The 26,154-nt window shown below is 37.5% G+C and overlaps 4 protein-coding genes across 5 annotated transcripts; 3 read left to right on the top strand and 1 right to left on the bottom strand.

Moving 5' to 3' along the window:
• Positions 1-202: 202 nt before the first annotated feature.
• Positions 203-3,862, top strand: LOC121757003. Of its 2 annotated transcripts, none has more exons than XM_042152460.1 (7): positions 203-666; positions 911-970; positions 1,106-1,201; positions 1,521-1,597; positions 2,142-2,218; positions 2,396-2,528; positions 3,275-3,862. In XM_042152460.1, the coding sequence occupies exons 1-7, from the start codon at positions 234-236 to the stop codon at positions 3,425-3,427; spliced, it is 1,029 nt and encodes a 342-aa protein (XP_042008394.1). In that variant the 5' UTR covers positions 203-233; the 3' UTR covers positions 3,428-3,862. The 2 variants fall into 2 exon arrangements, with proteins under 2 accessions (XP_042008394.1, XP_042008393.1); XM_042152459.1 differs by having other exon boundaries at positions 205-666; positions 1,106-1,354.
• A 667-nt stretch (positions 3,863-4,529) lies between these two features.
• LOC121759271 (nuclear cap-binding protein subunit 1-like) lies at positions 4,530-13,641 on the top strand. The gene is made up of 19 exons (XM_042154807.1): positions 4,530-4,729; positions 4,930-4,989; positions 5,237-5,293; positions 5,989-6,060; positions 6,141-6,203; positions 6,364-6,540; positions 6,694-6,825; positions 6,990-7,056; positions 7,823-8,022; positions 8,720-8,790; positions 9,213-9,297; positions 9,813-9,881; positions 10,011-10,129; positions 10,657-10,795; positions 11,269-11,763; positions 11,912-12,217; positions 12,354-12,523; positions 12,639-12,750; positions 13,235-13,641. Exons 1-19 carry the CDS (start codon positions 4,646-4,648, stop codon positions 13,340-13,342), a joined length of 2,586 nt encoding a protein of 861 aa, XP_042010741.1. The 5' UTR covers positions 4,530-4,645; the 3' UTR covers positions 13,343-13,641.
• A 781-nt stretch (positions 13,642-14,422) lies between these two features.
• LOC121758658 (ATP-dependent zinc metalloprotease FTSH 12, chloroplastic-like) lies at positions 14,423-23,451 on the top strand. The gene is made up of 19 exons (XM_042154038.1): positions 14,423-14,949; positions 15,133-15,317; positions 16,018-16,244; positions 16,553-16,830; positions 17,255-17,332; positions 17,417-17,659; positions 17,748-17,879; positions 17,967-18,134; positions 18,765-18,877; positions 19,849-20,065; positions 20,207-20,278; positions 20,943-21,062; positions 21,145-21,261; positions 21,341-21,517; positions 21,669-21,788; positions 21,894-21,968; positions 22,545-22,652; positions 22,772-22,852; positions 23,025-23,451. Exons 1-19 carry the CDS (start codon positions 14,575-14,577, stop codon positions 23,100-23,102), a joined length of 2,964 nt encoding a protein of 987 aa, XP_042009972.1. The 5' UTR covers positions 14,423-14,574; the 3' UTR covers positions 23,103-23,451.
• On the bottom strand, positions 23,426-25,407 carry LOC121758659 (peroxisomal 2,4-dienoyl-CoA reductase [(3E)-enoyl-CoA-producing]-like). The gene is made up of 5 exons (XM_042154039.1): positions 25,009-25,407; positions 24,761-24,920; positions 24,364-24,533; positions 24,060-24,282; positions 23,426-23,729 (listed from the first exon to the last, which is right to left on the bottom strand). The coding sequence occupies exons 1-5, from the start codon at positions 25,192-25,194 to the stop codon at positions 23,575-23,577; spliced, it is 894 nt and encodes a 297-aa protein (XP_042009973.1). The 5' UTR covers positions 25,195-25,407; the 3' UTR covers positions 23,426-23,574.
• Positions 25,408-26,154: the final 747 nt, after the last annotated feature.

Genomic DNA, 26,154 nt, shown 5'->3' with positions numbered 1-26,154 from the left:
TTTTATAAAAAAAGAAAAAAAAATATGACATCTAATTAGAATATCTCTCTAGCTTTTAAAAGTCAATGACAATAGTAAGTCAACCAAAAGGTGATACTACTATGATCATATCAACATGACCGGGCTTTTAACTCTGAGGCCCAGTATAACAGAGTCCAGTTCCTAAATCGAGCCCATTAATCTAACCAACTCCAACACCAAACAAAGCCCAAACGCAGATAATTCAGGAATTCATGTTCTCAACCAAACCATTCTACTCTCCAATGGCGAAATCATCACCAGTTTTTCTGCTCTCCCACGCACCCCCACCGTTGCTATGCCGACCGTCTCCATTCATTTTCCACAGACGATTCCTGCGCAGAAGGATCCACGGACGCCGCGCCAGAATCAGAGCGGCCGGGGAGTGGCAGGACTACGAAGAAGCGGTGAAGAAGAAGGATCTCGCAGGAGCGCTTCGCTTCCTCAGGCTTAAAGACCAGCTTCAGACCTCTTCAATTGAGTCGACTGCTCAGTCGAATGAGGATTTACGCTTGTTTGAAATTGAGCGGGATTTTCAGGTGCTGAGCACGTGCCTGAACGCCGATGATATGCGACTTGTCGGCACCGCCTACGCTTTTCTAAAGGATCGAGGACTGTTGGCCAATTTCGGGAAGTATCGGAACATAGGTAATTCACACCTGTTAGTTTGATTTCGATGTTTTATACTGTATCGGTGAATGTGGAGGAGGTCGTGCCAAAGGATGGAAAAAGGGGAAGGAGATATATAATTAAAACAATAAGGGATGGAATTAGTAGAAATACAAGGAACATCTTCAGCACATTGCCTGTCATTTTGCAAATGGGTAGACTATTCAAATACAATTTGAGGTTTTAGGTGTATGAATAATGTTGTATTCGTGCTCCGATGCAGTTTTAGGGGAATCAAGAGAAGTTACACCATCTGTGTTGAAGTCTTCCACTGGCTTAGAAGGTATACGATCATCAAAATATGCAGTAGTATAACATATCTTGCTATATTTCAACTCGAAGCTATGAAAATATTTTGGTTGCAAATTTTATTCATATATGATCAATAATTTCTCTTACATTTCTGTTGCTGTTCCAGTGTCAAAGTTCTCTCCCAAAAAGTGGGGAGTTTCTGGGAGCTCTAGTGTTGTTTTAATAGCTGTACTTGCTGGAACATCTATACTGATAAATCAAGGTATAGACATCCGGCCGAACCTAGTAGCAATTTTAGCATTGTCTATGCTAGATGCTATTCTTCTTGGTGGCGTATGCTTAGCTCAAATCTCTAGTTATTGGCCTCCATATAGGCGCCGTATCTTAGTTCACGAAGCTGGTCACCTTCTTGTGGGTAAGCCATCCTAGTAAAACATGTTTTCTCCACACTATATCCACGTTTAATTATGCATGGCTATATTTTTTTTCCTACTACTCTACGCCTGGATGAAAAAGCCTTAGCCTGGCGCTTGGATTTACTTTGTCTATTACAATAATGCTGTAGCTATGTGAATTTGCAGCATATCTAATGGGGTGTCCAATACGTGGTGTAATTTTAGATCCTATCAGAGCAATGCAAATGGGCATCCAAGGGCAGGTACTTCATTATCCTGGGTCAAAAGTGATATATCAGTTATTAACATATCACTTAGCCGAGCTTAATCCTCCATAGCTTCTTGGACTCTACCATAATTTCAGAGTGGTTGTGCTTTAAAGGATTCAATAATTATGAGACTAAGTGTTGATGTTCAGTTTATTTTTGAGAAATTTGAAAATTTTCCAAACAGAGTGACTGGTGATGGAAACCTTGTTCTCTGGCGTGTCTGTTGATTCACCGTTCATCTTTGTACTGGATAATCTGGATTCTATTTCTTTGCCCATCTTTCAGTCTTGAACTTTAAAAACATATAGGGGCTGACGCCCGACTGTTTCTCTCAACTTGGTCATCCATGGTGATAGAGCACTGTCCCAGTTGCCAATTTACATCTCAGATTTCTATATATTCCTCATCACTGTTTTCACGTCCAACACTTTCTATTGTTTTTATTCCTTCTTTTGACTTCAGGCAACTACTAAAACCTTGCTTCTCTATGAAGCTTCTCCACGAACATATTTTATGCTTTCATTATGGTCTCTTGCAGGCAGGAACACAGTTTTGGGATGAGAAACTTCAAAATGAGCTTTCTGAGGGCCGTCTCAGTGGGTCCGCCTTTGACAGGTTGGTGGTGATAAAATTCGGTCAGAGAGACTCTTAGTAGTATCCTCATAATGCTTTATGCATTTAATATAGGTTGGTTGGAAAAAATGTGTACGTTGTAATATGGATGTAAATTGTGATGTTCAAAGTGTCTTCTGGGTTGTAAGTCTTTATCAAATCCAAGTTCTTCATGTTTAGGTACTGCATGGTGCTTTTTGCTGGGATTGCAGCTGAAGCTCTCATATATGGAGAGGCTGAGGGTGGAGAAAATGACGAAAACCTCTTCAGGAGTATCTGTGGGCTTCTAGAACCCCCATTCACCATTGCACAGGTCTTCCTTTTCTAAAAAATGTCTGTTTTTGTGTAGTCCGAGCTATTCACTTTGCTCGAGTAAGTATTGAGAATTAATCTCCTGGTCAAGCAATGAATGTAGGCACCAAGAATTCTTGTCGTAGGGTTTAATTGATCCTCATTCATCCATGCACATAGTAGTTGCTCCAGTGACCAATAATCTCAGTTTTAGGGTTTAGGGTTATATTTGATCTCATTGATGGGGCACTATCACCATCCTATATTCCTATGTAAGTAAGTAGAACTGGGGTTGCAGTTTTGGGCTGAGATAAAAATTTCTATTTTAGTTATAGTTGGAGCTCAATATATTAGTATACCGATCAATGTGGGAAGAGAGGATGGCCGAGTGCTCTGTCTGCGAATGTTATCATCTCTAGCTTTGTCTGCAGACTCAGCTTAGTGATTTGCAAAAATGTGGAACTCTAAGATGAGCAATTAAAAATGGGTATAGGTTGTGAGTGTCCACGCTACTGTGAACCAGATACAAAATCAGCATCACTATTGTTGATGAGTCTTTGCTAGAACAAAACCTGGGTTTTTGATAAGCATTAGTGGTTACTCAAATATGTGGGTGGATTTTTTGATTAGACGCATAATAGAGCAGCCTAATGCCAAATAGCTATCTCAGTACTTCATCCAAACTCTAGATTCCTTGCCAATTTAAATGCAATTACTAATAAGAATATTGGCTTTCGTAATAATGTATATCATCAATGTGGTTCACAGATGTCAAATCAAGCCCGTTGGTCTGTGCTGCAATCGTACAATCTGCTCAAGTTGCATAAAGCTGCCCATAGAGCAGCTTTCATAGCTTTGGAAAGTGGAGGTGAACTGAGTCTAGTTATAAGGAGAATTGAAGAGGCTGTGTCTTCCACATAGATGAAATCCATGTGTATCGCTTGGTGCTGTTGGCCTCTTGAAGTACACCCAGATGGAAGAAAATGCAGTAGAAGCACAATCTGTTTCGGCTCCATGAGTTCATAGACATTCTGAACTGACCACACACCATGGCAGCATATGGTTCTGGTGTGGGTTCTTCAACAACTCTACTGCTCGGGGGGCTTCAAGAGCTTCCATTCGAAGCATTTCACTGCAGAAGATTGTTACGGTGGGAATAGGAGAAATGCTGTAAATAAGGCAGAGTGATGAATACAGGGTAAAATAGATCAGTGCAACAAACAGTAGTTTGCTTTGGCTCAATTTCTTGCAATCAGAGATGATAGATATTTTTTGTATGCTGGTCTTATTGTTTATACACTTTTTTGGTATTTATCTGTTTCACACGTCTTGAATTACTATGATCCTTTATAGTTATTGTCTGTTAGTTTATTGAGCAAATTAAATTGTTGATTGCATTGTACCCATGAACCTTCTAGTGCATTGTACTAGTAGACTGCTATGAAAAAACTGAATTAATATACCTCAGTAGTTGTTAGTAAAAGTTAAAGGGGGGAATGTGCATGTGTTGCCTCGTGGTAGATTGATTAATATTATGGCCAAAGGCCACCGATTTAAGTAAATTTAAGTTTATTTGCTAATTGAAAAAAAAGTTAAGAGTAATTTTTTTTCAAAAAATATTTGTATATGATAAATTAAGTTAGTACTACTATGTGTTATAACAAAAACTCATAGTACAATTTTTTTCACATTTTTATCAGACAGCACAAAATACTATAACAACATTTTTTTCCCCAATGGAAGTTGATTTGGAAAAGTTGCAAAGTCTACACAATTCCTCCAATTCCTCTAACTCAGTTTTTAAGGTGTTCAATTTCACTATTTTAAAAATTAAAATATATTTTAATTATATGATTTGTTCGCCGGTCTAATTATGGGAACAATTATACTTAACTTATTAATATTTTGATGGGCCAATATATTTTATACCTGAATTTAATTATTTTATATACTTTAATTTCATTAATCTTTTTTAATGGTGTCCAAATTATTCTCACAGCACTAAACCACACGCTCAATTTGTCCCCAAATATATCGCCCGCTCCTATAATTTAACGTTGCGCTAACTTAAAAAAACCCTCTCCAGCTCCACTGAGCTCGCGCCACCGCCTTTTCTTCCGACCTTCTTCCGCCGCCGGAATGAGTAGTTGGAGAAGCCTGGTGCTTCGACTCGGAGAGAAATGCGCCGAATACGGCGGGAATACCGATTACAGAGACCAACTCGTCAGTCTTAATTTCTTCTCTTAAACCCTAATTTTGTTTTTTTTTGGGCTCAATTTTTAATGTCTGCAGCGGTGTAACCCTAGAACTATGCTATTCGTTGCCTGCCAACACTTGCATTTACATCAATGCTCCAGTTCTCAAAATTTTAATATATCTCGCCGAGAATTGCTACTTGCTCATCTTCATATATTTCCCCGCAGGAAACTTGCTTTGGTGTGGTTCGCCGTGAGCTGCCGCATTCCCAAGATGATATTTTATCTGTAAGGAGCTTGCTTCCATTCCTAGTGCTCAATGTTCTTTCCTTTTTGACTATGTGTAAATTTTGTTTCCATCAATATTAATTTTGGGTCTAGGGAGCTTGGTTTTGAATTTTAAACTAAGTTAGTGGAAGAAAGGGGCTTAACAAAATTTTGCTAAGTTATCAAGTCTAGCATGCTTAGATATCATGTTTACTTTTTTATTATTATGAGGGCTCAAGCTTCTTGCTTTTTTATGGTATTGTGGCAGTTCCTTCTCCAGTGTGCAGAACAGTTGCCTCACAAGATACCTCTCTATGGGACACTGGTATGATTGAAGTTCTGTTTACATATTCATTGTCTTATACTTGTATTATTTTGATAAGTACTAGTAATATACACTTGTCGATAGTCTGCATATATCAATTTTACGTTTTCGGAACATGGATGCTTGAAGGTATCTCTGTGATACTCAACTAGAAAATTGAATGGATGGATGGATTCAAGAATCTATCAACTGTTTTCTCTTTTCATAATAAATACTTATTATGGTTAAATAAAATTTCTTTGATGACCTTAAGTAATCTATTTCAACTATATTTTAAGGAAATCATGATGATGCATATTCTTGAAACCATTTCATAAGGCTTCAATGTTGTATCTATGTTTTGTACCCTTTAATAGAATAGGATAGGAATCCACCATTACACCATATAGCTGAACGACAGATATTCGATGAAAATCAGGATCACTGTCTGCCACACATTTCTTTTCTAGAAGCAATTTTACTGTATGCTAAAATTTGAAATATGTGCTTACCTGACTCTCCATTGGGATTCCTAGGTTATTTCTGAGTTCTCATTCTCATTAGACTGTACTCTGTAGTATGTTACTGAATCTTAGTGAATATTTGCTTTGTCTGGACGTAGAATTGCTACTGATGTAGCATAATGTTTTTGTGATCTTTCTCATTGATAAGAACCTTTTCAGTATACTTATATATAGATTCTCCTACTATTGTAGGTTGGTCTGGTAAATTTGGAAGATGAAGATTCCGTCAAGAGAATTTTGGAGGACACATATGGAAATTTACAGGTAACAACCAAATTATAGACTACATTTATAGGACATATGTTCACTTAGACAAAAATCTGTTGATCATTGTTTTCTGGCAGGCTGCTTTAGATAGTGGAAGTTGTAACAGGATCCGCATACTCATGCGCTTTTTGACTGCCTTGGTATGTGTTAGTCGTAAAATTCTTTGATCTTCACTCATCTGGTGCTAACTAAGAAGCTAATGTACTCACTTCCACACTTTGTATAAAAGACACATATCTCAGCATTTCATGTAATTATGAAGTTTGTGCTATTGTGATTATGAAGTGATCCGTTGTACAGATGTGCAGCAAAGTTCTCCAACCGAGTTCCTTAGTTGTTTTGTTTGAAACACTGCTGTCCTCAGCTGCCACTACTGTAGATGAAGATAAGGGAAATCCCTCGTGCCAAGCTTGTGCGGACTTCTATATAATTTGTATCTTGTCTTGTCTCCCTTGGGGTGGAGCAGAACTTGTTGAGGTAATTTTAACTTTTGTTCCACTTGATGATGATGATTCTTCAGTTATTTGGTTTCAATTATTTAGTGAGAATGATAAAAATAATACAGGGCTAAGGTGCCCTAGTTTGGCTGACCTTTTCGAGATGATCATACAAGTTTTTTTTTATTGCCAGCAAGTCCCTGAGGAGATCGACAGGGTCATGGTAGGGATACAAGCCTACATGAGTATAAGACGGCATGTTTCTGATGCTGGCTGCTCTGCTTTCGAGCATATTGAAGATAGAAGTCAGGATGATGGTGGAAAAGTATGCCATCTATCTCTCTGTTTTGTATCAACATGATGTGTTCATGTGTTCTTTCTCTTTCTTTGAATTTTGCATGTAACCTATAAGATATGTGAAGGAGGATGTGGACACCCTTTATATTACACACCTTTGAGTTTCCAGTTGTTAATCTGAGTGTCTTTTAGGATTTCCTGGAGGATCTTTGGAGCCGGATTCAGGATCTCTCTAGCAAGGCCTGGAAGCTGGATAGTGGTACTGTTTCTGAATCTAATTGTTTTCTTTATTTCATCATGCTTCTTGCTGTGCTCTATTTGGGATGCACACATGATACATCAATTTTATTTCTGTACGCAGATATACTTATTTGTTTTGGTAACCTATGTCTGATCTTGATAGTTGATAGAACATCTTCACATATGTAGAGCATTTAATATAAGTTAACTTCTTCCATTTGTACAACTATGAATTATCCATTTCTCCTTTGGTTCATTAATAAGTTGAGATTGATAGTATGTTGTGTCTTTCAACCTGGTTTGCTTGATCTTTTGTAAGTGGAATTTAAATTGCAAGGACAATCCCATTTAAAGAATCAAAGATATCAACTTTCATATAGTGGCCATTTTCAATGTATATATGAACACCAGACAACTTATTTTGCAAAATGTGAGGTTTTCTTGTGTCCATCAGGAAGCACCGACAGTAACTGAAATATAAGTAGCAAGTGGACACTGTGGGCTTCAATTTAAGTTCCTGTTAGGCATGCTGGCGTGGCTTTCCTTTGGTTGTATATGATTCTCCTAAGCAACTATTATACTATATCACCTTCATTTTCATTCTTGGATTCTTGATAGTTGTGTAGAGTAGATTCATTTGATAGTGCCTATGAGGAAGCACTGAAATCTAAGAAGCAAATGAGCTTCAATTCAAATTGTTCTTCAAGCATGACTGTGGCTTTGTTTTCTTAAGATTGAGTGCGTGCATACACACGGATTATTTTCTGAATGATATTCCTTTTTAGTTCCTAGACCGCATCTTCCGTTTGAACCACAACTAGTAGCTGGGAAATCTCATGACTTTGGTTCCTTGAACTGCCCTGAGCTTCCGGAACCTCCGGCTTCAGCTTCGAGCATCACATATGGAAAACAAAAGCATGAAGCTGAATTGAAGTATCCCCAGCACATTAGGAGAATTAATATCTTTCCTGCTAGTAAATTTGAGGTAATTTTACTGGACTATACTGACATTTGAATGGCCCACTTATTTGCACCTGTTATCCTTTTTTTGTGCCTGCATTATACTGTGGTTGGTATAGTTTTTCTATTTATCCATTGAACTTTCTACGTCATGCTACCCTTTAAGATTTGATTTATTCTTTTTGGAGATCATTCTTTTACCTTGAAGAGTGCCCCCTTTTCTTTGATAATCAACATTTCCCTTCTTCTTGGGCTAAAACCTTTCACCAAATGCAGAAGAATTTAGCACACTTAGCTTAATCATGAAATATGGTTTATACAACTGAATTTCAGGAAACTTCAACATAGTACTGTTAAATGATGAGTTTAAATACCTTCTCTCCAATAGCCAAGTTTCCGTCATTCGGACTTACATTATTCATTTTCTCTTTTCCCTTTTAATGGTAAATTGACAATATCACGATGTTAGTACCTGATGCTTAATGTAATTCTTGGTCTCTACAATCTATTTTCGTTGTAGAATGATAAGTAAATTTTTGAACTGTATAATGTATTTATGAGCATAAAACATGTCTGTTTTTTGCGTTGTTTTCAAAATAAAATGAGAAGTTGATTCTTGAGTTGTATTTACTTTCCTAGATGCCGATCAGTTGCATATAATTCTTTCTTCATCCCTGATACCTTATTAGCGGTTTGTACCCTTGTTTTCGTTTTCTTTGCAGGACTTGCAACCGATAGATCGTTTTGTCGTGGAAGAGTATTTACTGGATGTTCTGTATTTTTTAAATGGATGGTTAGTAGCCTGTTTGAACTTGTTGTTTGTATATTATTTGTAATTGTACTGCTGAGTACTAATTTAGCGAATTAGGATGGAGACTTGGTAGGATCACATCTAACACATGTATTTGGAAAATACCTTCATTTAATCTGCAGTTCTAGAAGTCAGTGTAATGGCTTTGAACTATCTCTGTGTGTTATGGAAGCTAGGAGCATGTTCTATGATAATAAGTTTGTCAGTATATAGAAGATAGAGAGTAGGTCATATCTTCTTTTGATTTCATCTAACTTATTTAGTACCGATCAGTTTGTTATAAAAACAATAGAGAAATATTTCTGGCCGAACACTTCTATTCATTGTACTCACTACTCAAACGTGATTGTTCAAGTATCCTTATTCTTTTATTTTAATTTCTTTCCTTGTTTCTGCAAAGCTAGTCGAAAGGAGTGTGCTTCATCCATGGTTGGCCTGCCCGTTCCCTTCCGGTACGAGTACCTTATGGCTGAGACAATATTCTCTCAGGTACATCTTAATGGTGCATCATTTTATTTACTTTGGGTTGCTCTATGTTGAATTTGATGTTTGAAATTTGACCATAATCTATTCCTGCCAAACCTGGTTGGAAATATGTAAACATTGGGTTTAGAGTTATTAGCTATGTCCTATGTGAATGTAATCATGGCTGCAGAGCATATTTTTTGGGAGTTCAGGCGCTGTCATTTTCTTTTGTTGGTCTCAAATATTAGAAAGCTGGAGTCTCTTTGGATTTGGTATTAAATTAAAGATTGTCTTGATGTTAACTTCAATTGCCATCACTCCTGAGAAGAAAATTAGTCAACTTCAATTTGTTTTTTTTTGGTAAATTTGTAATAGCTCTGTAAGTAGTGGAAACAGTTGGAAAATACCTTTTACTAATTACTAGCAGTAATTTTGGGTAGGGGTTGGGTAGAGTTTGATGGAGCGTGCCTTACCTTAACCAGTATCAACTTTCCAACGAGATAAGGTATTGCTTTTTAATGTTTCTCTCTTACATGCAGATTCTCTTACTGCCTCAACCTCCTTTTAGGCCAATTTATTATACATTGGTCATTATGGACCTATGCAAGGTATGGTTATCTACTTCTGCTTCTATTGCCCATGACAGCCAACTTTGTCTTGTAAAGCATAATTTGCAACTATAGTCTATACTACTAGCTATCAAGGATATCTCAGTTCTTAGTGCAAGATTTTTCCAGGCTCTTCCTGGTGCCTTTCCAGCAGTTGTGGCCGGGGCTGTTCGATCACTTTTTGATAAAATTTCTGAACTAGACATGGAGTGCCGGACTCGTCTGATCCTTTGGTTTTCACACCACCTGTAAGTTAATATTCACAATATCTCGGATCTCCACATTATAGAGTCCACAGTTGTAACAACTGCTTGCTTTACACATTCTTGTGGACCTCACACTGATATCTTTAATTAGGCATCATAAACAAGTATTGACATGATTTATTGTTTCTGAAAGCATCTGGATTCCACTGATGGATATATTTGTGACCAAAATGGAATCTTTCACTTGCTCATTGTTAGCATCATCGGGAATTATTCTGGCAGATTAATTGATTGTTTGCCTGTTTCTAATTGCTCCCCCAATGTGAAATCTCTGACATTTTAGAGGAACCGTCAATGTTTTCTTAGTTTTATTTAGTATTTTACACCTCAATTTTTCCAAGTGTCAGTTTGTTATATATAGTTCATATATCAGTTTCTAAGCAGTAAGATGTACCCTCATGAATCAGCTGTTTATGAACCCCAGATCATTTTTTTCATTTAAGGGGACAAACTTGTATTTAGACATCAGTCTTGAGTACTTTTCTTCTGACTTATTTTTTGTGTTTCAGATCAAATTTTCAATTCATTTGGCCATGGGAAGAATGGGCTTATGTCTTGGACCTTCCAAAATGGGCCCCACAGCGAGTGTTTGTCCAGGAGGTTTTGGAAAGGGAAGTGCGCCTATCATATTGGGACAAAATCAAGCAGGTAAATTTGTTTTTTCATAAATTACGTTCTGGTTGTCATTTTTTACCAGCCTCCAGAATTTAGTCACTGAATCTTATGTGACAGATCATTTGCGAACATGTGTAAGTTTTCATGTGAAATTCTGAAAATTTTGTATAATATCAAAAGTTATTAGGCAGACCCCTTATTGCATGTCAGATGATATACAAGTCTTTCGTGTGATGGTGTAACTTTGCTTCTTCCAAAATCAGTTAGCTTGTTGCTACTTGCTACTGGATCTACACAGTGGAAGTTAGATAGTGTTTCTTACATCCAGCTTCTTCACTTTTAAATGTTTAACTTTGTTGTAAATTTGATGTTGCTACAACCAAATGCTTTGGAACTAAACTAGTACTAGTAAATACATGTGAATACAAGTATACAACATTTGAATCATATTTCTATAGTTTTTCAATATTGATTCAAGTAATTTGTGTTTGTCTGCATTCATATAGAGCATAGAGAGTGCCCCTGCTCTGGAGGAGTTGCTTCCCCCGAAAGGTACGGCAAATTTCATATACAGTGCTGAAGATGGAGATCAAACCGAGCGCGGCCTCTCTTCAGAACTCAGTGGCATGGTTAAAGAACGAGTGACTACCCGTGAAATTATTTCATGGATTGATGATCATGTGCTCTCAACTCATGGTGTGGATGTTACTCTCAGGGTGGTTGTTCAGACCCTTCTCAATATTGGTTCAAAAAGTTTTACCCATTTGATTACTGTATTGGAGAGGTATGGCCAAATTATTTCAAGGATTTGTCCGGATCAAGATAGGCAAGTTATGCTGATTTCTGAAGTGAGTTCATTCTGGAAGAACAATGCTCAAATGACTGCTGTGGCGATAGACAGAATGATGGGATATCGTCTTGTATCTAATGTGGCTATTGTGGGATGGGTTTTCTTGCCATCAAATGCTGATCAGTTTCACGTTTCTGATCGTTTGTGGGAGGTAACACTACTAACACGCACAATGAGATCCTTTGTGAACCACATCCTTCATTCTAAATTTTTGCAGCAAATCAAATATACAAGGGAAACGGTTTGGTTGCCTTGATCTCTTGATTACTTTTTCTGTTTAACCTTCTTTTCATCTACAGATACTGAGAAATGCTCTTACGAAGACATTCAATCGTATTACTGATTTAAGAAAAGAGGTATCATCCCTCAAGAAGAGTGTTGTATTGGCTTCTGAAGCTGCATCTAAAGCTCAAGCTGAATTAGAGGATGCTAAGTCAAAGATTACTCTTACTCTTGTGGATGGTGAACCAGTTCTTGCTGAAAATCCTGTGAAAATGAAGCGGTTGAATGCAAATGTTGAAAGAACAAAACAGGAGGAGCTTTCTACTCAGGAATCATTAGAAGCAAAAGAAGCCCTTCTTGCACGAGCCGTGGATGAAATTGAGGTATATAGTAAATATCCAGTTGGAGGGTATTGTTTAAAGTTTTCATGATATGCCATGTCTGGAAATTGTCTTGATTATGGTATATAATGAAGAACATCAACCTTCAATTAATATATAATTGCTTTGGAGCCTGCAGGAATTGTTTTTATGTTTGTATAAAAGCTTCTCTGAGGTATTGGCAGAACCACTTCAAGATACGGATGGTTCCTTGCACCCATCTTCTGTTGAGGCAGACGGAATGGCTATTGAAAATGAAGACACTACGGCAATGGAATTAGATAAAGAGGGTGGTAAATCTGAAAAAAGGTGTGTTGTACTTAAACTTTCCAAGGTCCTATTGTATGGACATGATATGGTATTTTAACTTGGACTTCTACTCATTGTTGGTTTCGGGTGCATTGTTGTTCCATCATGTTTGCAGTGATCTGAATGGAGGAAGCACTGTAAATGGTTATAATGTTGGTGAAAGGGAACAGTGGTGTTTAACAACCTTGGGTTATGTGAAGGCCTTTACACGTCAATTTGCTTCAGAAGTAAGTTCCTATGCTTTCTCCAAGTTTTCTTTGCTGTTTATACGATTCTTTTCCGTGGTTCAAAAGTATATCATTGCTATCTAAAGTTGATTACTTTAAGAGATGTCAATTTTGTTTCAAATTGATAATGACATGATATGATAAGGATATGAACTTTACTTGAACACAAAATGGTAATGACGAGTTACAGTCCAATAGATACAAATATGAAACTCCAATGGATAACACATAAATCCCAGTAAAAGTTAACCAATATATACTTATATATTGTTTTCCTTCTTTTTAACCATTTTCTGGATGTTCTTCAGTTATGTTCGGTGCATAATGTAAATAACTAAATATTGAACAAAATAAGCATGTTTTAATGAAATTAATGTTGGTGTAGGAACTATGTATTTAGGTCTCAGGATTGCTCTAAGCTCTTGGTCCATGCATATACTATTGCGTCTTTAAGTGATTTCATATTTCTGTGTCGTGTACCCAGATTTGGCCGCTTGCTGAGAAATTAGACGCCGAGGTTTTGACTCTAGAAGTTCATCCTCTTCTAAGGAAAGCTGTATATTATGGTTTGCGCCGGCTTGATGAGTTTTAGTTTGGTCTTTTTGTTCCAATTATGAGTTTTGCTATCATCAGTGTGTCAAAACACAATCTCTAGACAGCAGATATGAACGAGTCTTGGTAAGTTGTGTAGTTTTGATTAGAAATGATACTTGATTTATAGCTTATCTTAGCATTAAAGATCGGGATATTCTTTTTTCTTTGCAACTAACTGGGAGAAAGTGTCTCGAATCCAGACATTCTAGTAAAATTAACACATGTCTTGTACTGTTCAATACCATCTGTCAAAACTTTAGTACTCTTGTGTAAAATGTTATGCAACCTTTCTTTGAATTTTTATAGTTTATAGCTTCAGTTTTAAATTATTTTTATATAGTCAATTTCGAGAAGAGGTTGTTCCATAGCGAATAATAGTCATATCAATGCCAAGAACAAATTTTTAGTTTGATGCATATGCTTTGTTAGTAATTTCAAGACTAACATTGTGTTACTCGCAACTTTAGCTAAGAAATGAAGACTAAATTTGTCACACAAAAGTTAAAGAACGATTACTATCGTAGTTTAAGTAAAAATCATCCTTTTTATTCACTCGAAACCATCCATGCATCATATGGACATATAGTCATAATTACCATATATTTTATTCTATGGTTATGGTTTATTATACTCCTCCTTCTGTCTTACAAAAATATGCACTATTTTCTTTTTAGTCTGTTCCACAAGAATATGCATTTTTTTAATTTTAGAAACTATTTTCTCTCTATTGAGGTGTGATTCATTCTCGATTTACAATACTTGAATTACATTTTTTTCTCCATGTCTTTCATACCTTATCAATTTTACATTAAAATTCATGTCGAACCCAAAATGCATATTCTTTGGGGACGGAGGGAGTAATAATTAAATACATTGATAAAAGTTGGGCTGTACAAAAAATAAATTGAAGTTGAGAATATATGTTGAAAATTCGTTGAAAGGTAAAAGTACATTCAAAGTTGCCAAATATGTAAACAAAATGAAATACAGGGGGTTTATTTATAATTAAAAGAAACATGAGAGGTATTAAAATAATAAACTAAATTGGCGCTTTTAAAATTCAGATAAAATCAGAAAACCTTGCATAACCCAAGCTTCTTCTTCTTCTCCCTTGTGTCGATATGCCAATAGCTCAATGCAGCTGAGAACTGCTGCAAAGAAGAAGAAATTTCAGCTGCTATTCCAAAATAAAAAATATCTTAAGTTGTAAAAGAGAGATTTTCTCTTGCTATGGAAATAGCGACAGTTCAATGGAGACCAACAGCTCTTCACTCCGCCCCATTTTCCGCCCCTTACGGAAATTACAGGCTGAAAATTTCACGGCGGAAGAGGTTTATAGTTTCAGCCTCTTCGTATTCTTCAAGTGATCCAGGTGGTTTCTCCTGGCTGCGGCTTTCTCAGTCCATTCGCCGCGGTTCTCAGCGGTTTTTTGAGAATTTGGGGGAGTCGGTGAAGAGGGAAACCGGGTTTGATTTGAAGGTTCGAGTAGATGAGTATTCGGGAAGGGCGAAGGACTTGGCGCAGAAGACGCAGGAAAAGGTAGAGCGCGTGAACTCCGAGCTGCTGCCTCAGTTTATTGCTTGGAATAAAATGGAAAGTTGGAAGGTATGATTTTTAGTGCTATAAGCTATGAAGATGGGTTGAAGTAATGTTTAGCAATTAGCGCTGCAATCCCAGTCTTTATTGGGTATGTGTATGTGTATGTGTATGTGTATGTGTATATGTGTATGTGTATGTGTATGTGTATGTGTATGTGTTTCAGTATTCGAGCGATTTTATGTTTTTCAGGATGTAAAGAATTGGGATTCAAGAAGATTGGGTGCTTTACTGTTATACGTATTTGTGGCTGTTTTTTCCTTTCGAAGCATATTTAAAGCGATCCGAGCTCCTATTATTGAGCGTGAGAAGAGGGAGTTGGCTGAGGCGTACATGGAAGCATTAATTCCTGAGCCTACACCCACTAATTTGAAAAAGTAAGTGGTGTTCTCATCTAACTTTTTACTGCTTCTTGTGTTATTCTCCGTGTTATTCTTAATCGGTGGGAAACTAGTAAAATCGTATCAGCATGTAATGTTGAATATTTGATGCTAGAAAGTCAAAGTGGTGACATTTCTTGGCATAGTTGGATCCGATAGTTTACTTGAATGACAGTTTGAAATGTGATATAGAACGAATGAGACAATGTCATCTTTTTTTAGTTATAAGGATTCACTAGGTGATCAAATGATGTGATTATATTTTTTAATTTTATTTCTGAACTATTCCTTCAATCCCTGGTTGCTGATTGCATCACAAGGAACATTGCACAAGTTTTCTAAGCTTCTAAGGGTGGCTTGAAATAGGCAGTGTGCTACAATTCCAATAGGTTTATGTATTAAGAATTTAAGCTAATAGCAGAAGTTCTTGGCATGCACATGGTTGGTTACGAATGAAGCTGTTGCAAGTGATGGCTAGATTTGAGGAATTCCCGAACCCTGAAATCCATTTCACAGTAACTTTCGTTTTATTGCCTAAATGACACACTATGAGATGAATCTTACTTATAACAAGGAAAAGAAAAGAAACATTGTTTCTTTGGACAACTACATAAATTTCAAAAAAATTGCTTTGGTCCGGATGAAATTGGTGGTCTGTTTTCTTCTTGCTCAATAATACCTTATCTCGATCATGTAGATTTAAGCAAGGTTTATGGAGGAAAGCTACTCCCAGAGGCATGAAACTCAAAAGGTTTGTTGAAGGAATTGATGGGACACTTGTACATGATACTTCTTTTGTTGGGGAGAACGCATGGGAGGATGATGCAGAAAAGGCCCAAGAAAGCATAAAAAAAGTAATAGAACAGGACTCAGCATTGAACACTGAGGACAAACAGGTTCTCCAGGCAGATTTGGGTCTATCAGGTTTGTTTCTTGTGATTCCTTTAGTTTCATGGAGATTGGGTTTCATATGGTATGGTTTAAAATTTTCCTCTACTCTAGGTTCCAGGATTTGATAATCAATTTTACCATCAGCTGAACAGTTTTTAGCTTTCCAGTTTAAGACTCAAAGATTGCCAGCCCCAGGAATATTGTTGAGCTTGTATTGCTGTTTGTAGGAGAATTACTTTTTTGCATGAATTCGAGTTATGCTGTATAATCTGACTACTATGCATACAAGTGTTTTATTGCCTGTGTTTTTCCATGGTCTTTCTAATTGGAGTTTCTGACAGGTGGGAATCAAGTAACTGGAGGAACATGGCGCGATAGGCTTGCAGTGTGGAAAGAAATTCTTCAGAAGGAGAAGTTAGCTGAGCAACTGAATTCATTAAACTCCAAGTATGCGGTGGAATTTGACATGAAGGAGGTTGAGAACAGTCTTCGCAAGGATGTAGTTGAGAAGGCCCAAAACCAACAAGGAACAAGGGCGTTGTGGATCTCCAAAAGATGGTGGCGCTACCGTCCAAAACTTCCTTACACTTATTTCCTACAAAAACTTGATTCCTCTGAGGTACAATTATACCTTTGTTCTTCCTTCTCGTTAATGCATGATTTGTTGGAATCTCCCAATATGTAAATATGGTGCCCTCATTCAGACTGATAATATTATTCTGTAAGATCCTGAGCGCAGTCATTGTGAATAGGCTTTTAATTGTGGCTTTGAAAGTCTCAAAATGAAATCCCTTGCATAATGCTGCCAGGAAGCACATATGTTTCAATATATTCCTTTAATTGGAAGTCCCTTACATAGTTGTTGTAAAATGGAGGCACGGTCACTGAACCATATTTGGCATGGTTCTTGATCACATAGAAATCAAAATCATAAATTTCAGAAGGCACTATTCTAAGATTCAAAATGTTCAAAATATGCCATATTATTCTTAGTGCAACATACATATACACACACAAACTTATACATTTTCTCATTTTTTCAGGTTGATGCAGTTGTCTTTACAGAGGATCTAAAACGGTTGTATGTGACCATGAAAGAAGGGTTCCCTTTAGAATATATTGTGAGTATAGTGTCATCTTTATGTTCTGACAGTGGTTTTCTCCTTTGGCTGGACACTTGCTTATTTATTGATCGTATGTCTTAGGTTGATATCCCGCTTGATCCCTTTTTGTTTGAGGCGATATCAGGTTCTGGAGTTGAAGTAGATCTTCTGCAGAAACGGCAGATCCATTATTTTATGAAAGTTGTATTTGCACTGTTGCCTGGAATACTAATCTTATGGTTCATCAGGGAATCTCTGATGCTTCTTCATATTACAACAAATAGATTTCTTTATAAGAAATATAATCAGCTTTTTGATATGGCATATGCTGAAAACTTCATTTTGGTGAGGGCTCATTCTTCTTTTTAATTTTGTGAATCTTTGGTTTTTCCAGTTTCGGAGTAATGTGTGATATATTTTTCATTTTACTCAGCCAGTTGGTGAAGCTAAATCCATGTATAAAAGTGTAGTATTAGGAGGAGATGTCTGGGATCTTCTGGACGAATTGATGGTATATATGGGAAATCCCATGCAATATTATGAAAAGGATGTGGCATTTGTTCGAGTAAGTTAACAATATCTCAAAGATGATTAAACATTATATCTGAAACATGAATTAGACACTAAAGGTGTAGTTTATGCTGTCGTGCAGGGTGTGCTTCTATCTGGACCCCCAGGAACAGGGAAAACACTCTTTGCAAGGACACTGGCTAAGGAAAGTGGACTTCCCTTTGTTTTTGCTTCTGGTGCAGAATTTACTGATAGTGAGAAGAGTGGTGCTACAAGAATCAATCAGTTGTTCTCAATAGCAAGAAGAAATGTAAGTGTCTGTCTATCCTCTCATTCTGTTGTATATTGTGAGATACTAACCGTGAGTAATAGTATCAGTATAAAGATAAGTTTCACTGAACACCTGCTCAACAAGATTTTTTGGGTGGCTTTGCTATCATTGCTGCAGGATTCAAAATCTAAATGTTTGAGCTTTCCATAAATTAAAAGGAATAACAGATGGGTTGAGTGTTCTGTATGTATTCCGATAATTAGATGGAGCAAATTGTACATTTTTAACAAGAAAAATATTAGATTGTATTATGATGAATGCATATTGTTCTATAGTTTCCAGAGATGAAAACTAAAGGATCAGGTCTAGTCTTGTTTGAAATTTGCTTTCAGTTTTGTAATCTACTTTATGCCATGTTACTTTTATGTGCTACTTCTGCGGAATTCCTTGAGGAGCAAAGAATCTCTAACTAAATCATGAAGGGAACCACATCTTCACTTGGAACTACTCTTCGAATTCTGTGTCTTTGTCCTCAATCATAAATCATGTCATCTTGCACTACCTTGAAAAACTTTTAGGGCCTGGTCTGGCATGCTAACAGAATATTCAATGAGCTCATGCTGGTTGTTGGAAGACATAGTGCATTATGACACTCTCCTTTTTTTGTAGGCTCCTTCCTTTGTATTTGTGGATGAGATAGATGCTATTGCCGGAAGACATGCTAAGAAGGATCCACAAAGAAGAGTAACATTTGAAGCACTAATTGCTCAGCTTGATGGAGAGTAAGTGATAAATATGTGCATACTAAGTACATAAAGTTCATTGGCATGGTTACTGTTGGTATATGGTCTAGTCCTTGGATTCTAGTGAATCATCTCACTCACCACTCTCTCTGCATCTTATTAATGTATTTTCTGTTAATAATGGAAGAGTTAGTAGAATAGCAAGTATTTCATTCTACAATTTGTCTGGCTGCCCAACAAAGAATGATTCTTATGTCTCCTTCAAAGACTATAAAAAAATTTCTTTTTCAGTCAAGATAGCTAGAATAAAAGAACAAAATGGAGTGGGTAACATGTTGTCATAAATTATGCAATATGCTTAGAGTTTGCCACAATTGGTCCTTGTTCTGCAACATGCATGCCCTAGGCTAGTTTGGAGAGCCTCTGGAAGGAAAATGGAAGGGCAAAATGTTGATGGATTTTGGTTAGATTGTTTTGATAGTCAATGTTATGGGAAGCAATTGGATAATTCATGGTTTTTTTAATTATATTTATATGACAATTTCAATCCTCTTTTTAAATGTGGATATGTAATAGATGATCCCAGACCCCAGTGTGACATGGCAACTCAAAAATGCATGATAAATTCAAATATTTAATTTCCTTTCAAGCACTATTTTCAGTAAGCCTGCCATATAAAATGTAGACTGTTCAAATGATTAATGATCTGGGGCAAAACAATGTGAAAATCAAGAGGTCTCTACTAAATCATGATCTTCCTTCATTATTACTCCCTACTGTTGGTAACTTAGTATCACCTCTGACTATTTGCCTGGAACACAGGAGTTGTCTCGGAACAATACCCATCCTCGAAGGCCATATATGGCCAATGATTTTTGTCTATTATGAATCTAAAACTGCTGCTCATATTTTATATTTATAATTTTTTCAGTGTCATTCACTCTTGTTTTATTCTTATTGGCATAGTTTTACTGTTTCTTAAGCATGACGAATAAGTAAATTGTTTGCAGGAAAGAAAGAACTGGTGTTGATAGATTTTCATTGCGGCAAGCTGTTATTTTCATATGTGCTACTAATAGACCAGATGAATTGGATTTAGAATTTGTTCGTGCTGGACGTATTGACCGCCGTGTATATATTGGGCTACCTGATGCAAAGCAACGAGTGCAAATCTTTGGTGTTCATAGTGCTGGGAAAAGACTTGCTGAAGATGTTGATTTCGAAAAGGTTGCTTCTGCTTAATGCATTCTCATTTTTAAGTATGATTCTTCTTTTTTCTTATCACTGATTGGTTAGAAGGAACTTCCCAATCAAGTATACGATTCATGCTCAAATGTAATTCTTGTTACTCTTTCACCATCTCTGTAGGTCGTCTTTCGCACTGTCGGTTACTCTGGAGCAGATATACGAAATCTAGTTAATGAAGCAGGAATAATGTCTGTAAGTTTATTTCTTATGATATTTACTAGTGCACATGTATTCGGTGTTTTTGGCTGTTTTCTTGTGTGTTGCCTTCACTCATACGGCATACGCACATTGAACCCTGAAATGAATCATGGAAATAAAAACAAAGCACTGTTCTTTGAATTTGACTTGTCCTTTTTCAGTTTGGGGTCGTGCAGAAAGGTTATTGTTCTACTTCTATATATTCTCTCTCTTTATCTATCTTTAGTCTTCTTTATGTTTGAAATGCTACTTGCCAAAGATGATTTTCTTTATAGTTTATACCTTTCCATGTTTGTCCAGACCATGGTAAGATGTTGATATGAATGGATTTTGTATATACTTTTTCATGTTTTGTTTACTTAATTCATCCCGAGCTTGAAAGCTACCACATTTTGTGTATGAGTTTTCTTTCTATTGTTGGTTGCTATGCTGCAAGTGCATTTGACATTTGAGATCACTCATTACTTTAGTAAAGCACCCACCTCAATTCTCATACTACAATTATCGAGTCACAGAATATGCAGTGCCCATCGCCCATTTTATAGATCACGTCAGAATTTAATCTCAAATTTGCCCACTAGCTTTGTAGGCTTTATTAGCAATTATTCGATCCTTGATGTAAGTTTTTTCCTTATTGATAAGTTATGTGTGTAAGCAGGTCAGGAAAGGACACTTGAAGATCTATCAACAGGATATTGTTGATGTCTTGGACAAGCAGCTACTTGAGGGGATGGGTGTGCTACTCACAGAAGAAGAGCAGCAGAAATGTGAACAAAGTGTACGGCTTCTTTAGAGTATTGAAGACTGCTATTTTATATATTTTCTTTCATATCTGTGATATTACCCAAACACTTCTATAGGTATCTCTAGAAAAGAGAAGACTTTTGGCAGTGCATGAAGCTGGTCACATACTATTAGCTCACTTATTTCCTCGATTCGACTGGCATGCATTTTCTCAGCTGCTACCTGGTGGAAAGGTATTGTGTAATATGTGGACATAACCTTTTTATTTGGATATGTATCTAATGGATTTCAACTGTTTGTCTGCTTGAGCAGGAGACTGCTGTGTCTGTCTTTTATCCTAGGGAAGACACGGTAGATCAGGGTTATACCACCTTTGGGTACCTGCAAATGCAAATGGTGGTTGCTCATGGCGGGCGTTGTGCTGAGCGCATTGTATATGGTGATGACATTACCGATGGAGGAAGAGATGATCTTGAGAAAATTACCAAGGTAACATGAATGGGTGCTGAACCTTACCAATAACTATTTATCCAACTCCATAGTGGAAAGGAGAAATGGGAAATTCATTATTGTCTTCACCATTGTTAGTGTTGTATGTGGTGATTGCACTGCTGATGTATTGTTACTGCATCTCTTTCAGATTGCTCGAGAAATGGTAATTAGCCCAAGAAATCCCAGGCTAGGGCTCACTGCATTAACAAGAAGAATTGGGCTCGTTGATCAACCAGATAACCCAGATGGTGAAATTATAAGATACAGGGTATAATTTACTTCAGTATGGTGAAATATGAAGTAGATGATGTGGCTCTTTTGTTTTAAGTGTTTGTTCTCTAACAATAATTTTCTTTAACTTTCTTCGTATTAGTGGGATGACCCGCATGTAGTCCCTGCAAAAATGTCAGTTGAAGTTTCTGAGCTTTTCACAAGGGAGTTAACAAGGGTAACTTCACTAAGCCTTGGAATATTTATTTTGGTCGTATGAAAAACTATGTGCAATATGTTGCTTTACGACTGCTGCCTACTACAACACTTGTCGTACTATCGTTATTTAGCTCACAGATAGATAGGTTAAAAACTTAACTATTCAATCTCATAAGTACTCATCCTTATTTAGACCTGACCTTAGTATCTACAGTATTGCAAATTATTCATGTATACGAGGGTGTGGTTCTAAAAGTTATGCTCAACGTGTCTTTCATCATATCTGATTATGTGTTGTGCATTAAATATGTGTCATCAGCCATTCTGATTAGGGAACAAGCATGCTACCCAACCTGCCCAAACCAACATCTCTGGTTCCCCACAGGTGTGAAATACGAACAGTCGGATCAAATAAAAGAGTTTATCGTCCAACAAGTTGTATTGAAACCAATCAATCATAACTACAGGAGATAAAGTAGTACAAAGGGGAAATAAATAAGATGGAAGCATGTCAATTAATATTCTGTTAATCATCTTATATTGTTTCGACCTACTTAATAGTGGTAATGAGATCATGGATTCATTATTGTAACAGTACATTGATGAGACTGAAGAACTTGCTATGAAGGGCCTGAGGGAGAACCGACACATATTAGATATCATAACCCAAGAACTGGTCGAACGTTCAAGGATAACTGGATTGGTAAGATATGGTCCTTTTCGCGGATAATAATTTCAAAATTATTTCCCTTGACCACGCGAGTGCCTCAGTTCTCCTCTGCATATCAATATCTGCTCTAATTCGCACTGTTTCTTTCACAGGAAGTGGAAGAAAGAATAAAAGGATTGTCACCAATTATGTTTGAAGATTTTGTGAAACCATACCAGATTAACTTGGATGAGGTGTGCCTTTCTACTACTTAACATTATTCCGACTTAATTAGATGCTAATAATATAGGCCTGCAGCCATTGCTGCCTGGCTATCATCTCTCCGGTTATGTTTCTTGCAGTCCTTATAAATTTGACAGCTAAAATATGCTGCATTTTAATCCGAATCATGTTGTTGTTGAACAGGATGGACCCTTACCGCATAATGACCGCCTTAGGTATCAACCCCTGGATATATATCCTGCTCCGCTGCACAGATGTTGAACTCTTGCAGGAACAGCACGCTTCTTCAAGTAAACGGGCGCTCGATCATACTTGCTCTCTGATGAAATCGGATGGCTGAAAGATGTTGACACATGATATAGAGTAGATAGTTGATAGCAGCCAGCCCTGGCAGGGGCACAACACACAAATTGTAATTTTATGAATATTTTGCACCTTCAGTTTCTCGTGTAGTTTAGATGTGAATCCAGCTGATGCAGTTACTCAATTTCAGTTCACATAATTTTTTGATTAAATCTGAAAAAGGTTCCATTTTTTTGGCACCAGAACAGAACTGCCTTGTATTATGTTCAAACATAAATAAATAGAAAAACATCAATTTGCTTGCATAGATTATAATGCAATCCTCTCTTAATATAAGCAGATGAAGTTGTTAATGTAACATGTGAAATTTGACAATTGATATGATACTATAATTTAAGCACATAACTTATGCAATGTATGAGGACTTGGACTACAGCTTGCTTGTTGGGAGGCCGGTTGGGGCAGCACGAGATCTTTTCTCCACAGATCGAGAAACCTTCTTCACGTCATCTTTAGCCAGATAACGAGGCCTGCTCAACCACAATCCTCCATCTACAGGCAGGATGCTCCCATTGATGTATTTACCTTGACAAACAACAGTTGTCATAAGATAAGGAACAAATGCAGAAATTAATGGTGTTAAGCCCTAAAACCTAAAGACATTAGCTGCTGAATCATGAGGGTTATTTGAGTACCGAGACACATCGCTTCATCAAATGTGCTACACCAAAGCATTTCAATACTCAAACTAGTGTGAACTATGGATATATCAAATCAGTATAGTCTAGACAAGATAACTAAGTTCTGCTATTGCGCGTTTCTATCTATTATCTATCAATGAAACGAAGTGCTGAAACAAGACTCATGAGACTCTGGCAAGAAAATACAGCGATATAAGAATAGACAAAAGGTTACCAGCATCTGAGGCAAGGTAGACAGCAGCCATGGCAATATCCCATTTCTCACCAAGTTTGTAGATAGGAATAGATTCCCTCGTATTGTTACTAATTTCATCAGGCTGTAGTTTACTCATGCCAGCCGTATCTCCTATAGGACCCGGTGCAATCCCATTAACCCTTATATCATAATCGGTGCCCCATTCCAGTGCCAAATTTCTCGTCAATGCATCAACACCAGCCTGGCCATGACAACAAAGACAACAAATCAACTCAAACTACAACGATCCAATCATCTTCACCGCAAGCATCAAACCACAAACCTTGGCCGCAGACACATGGATCTGATACCAGGCTGCCGTGTAGTGCAGAGTGGCACTGATGTTCAAAATCAGGCCTCCATTAGGCACGGCCTTCCCAGGCCCGTCTTTCTTGAGATACTTGAGCGCTTCGTGACACATCGTGAATGTCCCAACAGTATCAATATCCATAACTGTTCATTTTACAAGTAAAGATCAAGTCTTTTTATGGCCAAAATAGACAAGAAGGTTGACTCGATCCCGAGACCTTTGGCCCTCGGACATTAACCACACTACCACTAACACACAGTACAAATTAAAATTTGAATCTCTTCCTCTAGTTAGTGTTCATCACCTCCTTTCAATCAATTTCAGCTAACATCTAATTCTTAACATGGGTGATTATAATAGAAAAGGTAACCTGTTTTAAAGCCATTGGGAGAGAGATCTTCAGCTGCAGCCAGGAAATTTCCAGCAGCTGCATTGACCAAAATGTCAAGCCTCCCAAAATGCCTCACCGTTGACTCCACCACTCTCTTTGCATCTTCCAATTTCCTCACATCCCCTTCAAATCCAATCGCCTAGCAGCAAAATCACACACCAAAATTGACAACAGAAACGAAAAAGCAGCTGATCATGATAAACACAATTAGGGATTTAGAAGAATACGGGGATGCCGAGGGCGGTGAGGGCGGAAACGGCGCCGTCGAGGACATTCCTGCGGCGGCCCATGATGGCGACGGAGGCGCCGTGCTTGCCGAACTGGGTGGAGATCTCGAAGCCGATGCCGGAGCCACCGCCAGTGAGCAGAGCTACCTTGCCTCTGAGGGCGTTGGAGTTGAACGGAGACTCCATTTCTGCGGCGATTGTGGGAAGCAGAGAGCGGAAGTAGTTAGGTCAATCGGCGGAGATGATTAATTTGCCGGCCTATGTTCAATCTGGGCCCTCCTTCTATATGATCAAATTAGGATCTTTCGATGATTTTGGTATCCGTCGTATTCAATGCTTCGATTAATATCGATTTTAAATGTTCTTGAAATAGTGGGAAATCATGAACAATTTACTTCAGTAGCTACACTAGTTAGTTAGTACCCGTACTATACTAAGCCTAGGAATCTTAATGTAAAGACTAAAGAGAAAAAATAAATTTGAAATTTATTGCACCGACTTTTTAATGAGCGTCGTGGACTAGTGAAGTACTTAGCTATGGTGCGGATGTCCCGGCAGACATCCCTGCGGACATCCCAAAAACACCTCCCGCTACGTCATAAGGACTTCCCACTACACTGCCAAGTCATAAGGACTTCTCACTGCACAGTGACGGACATCCCCAAGGACATCCCGACAGACTTCCCACATTAATAAAAATTCACAAATTCACCAAATTAAATAATTTACGGAATTAAAATTTACAGAACGATTACGGAATAAAAATCTCATTAAATAAAAAATTCACCAAAAGAAAGGTACATTTAAAAAAAAAACTAAAAAAAGTACATTTCAACAAATAAAAATTTCATCTACGACGACCCCTTCACTGCCATACTTTTTCAATTATATCGTTCTGGAGTAGAATATGAGATTGTTTTTGGCGCATGTCGGCAAATGCACGGACTCGCTCGACCTCGTCATGGGGTATACCCATACGTGCATTGCCGGTGGCAACGCCGTGGCTTGGACCCGCAGCATCAGTATCATCATTGGCCCAATCCGTTAGTGCTGGACCTTCATCTTCAAAAATCATGTTATGCATGATAATACATGCGTACATGATATTGGCGATGCTCTCAGCATACCACAGCCGTGATGGACCCT

Source organism: Salvia splendens, chromosome 12, assembly GCF_004379255.2.
Source record: "Salvia splendens isolate huo1 chromosome 12, SspV2, whole genome shotgun sequence".
In the NCBI taxonomy this organism is placed as follows: domain Eukaryota; kingdom Viridiplantae; phylum Streptophyta; class Magnoliopsida; order Lamiales; family Lamiaceae; genus Salvia; species Salvia splendens.
This window is presented reverse-complemented; position numbering and strand designations above follow the sequence as displayed.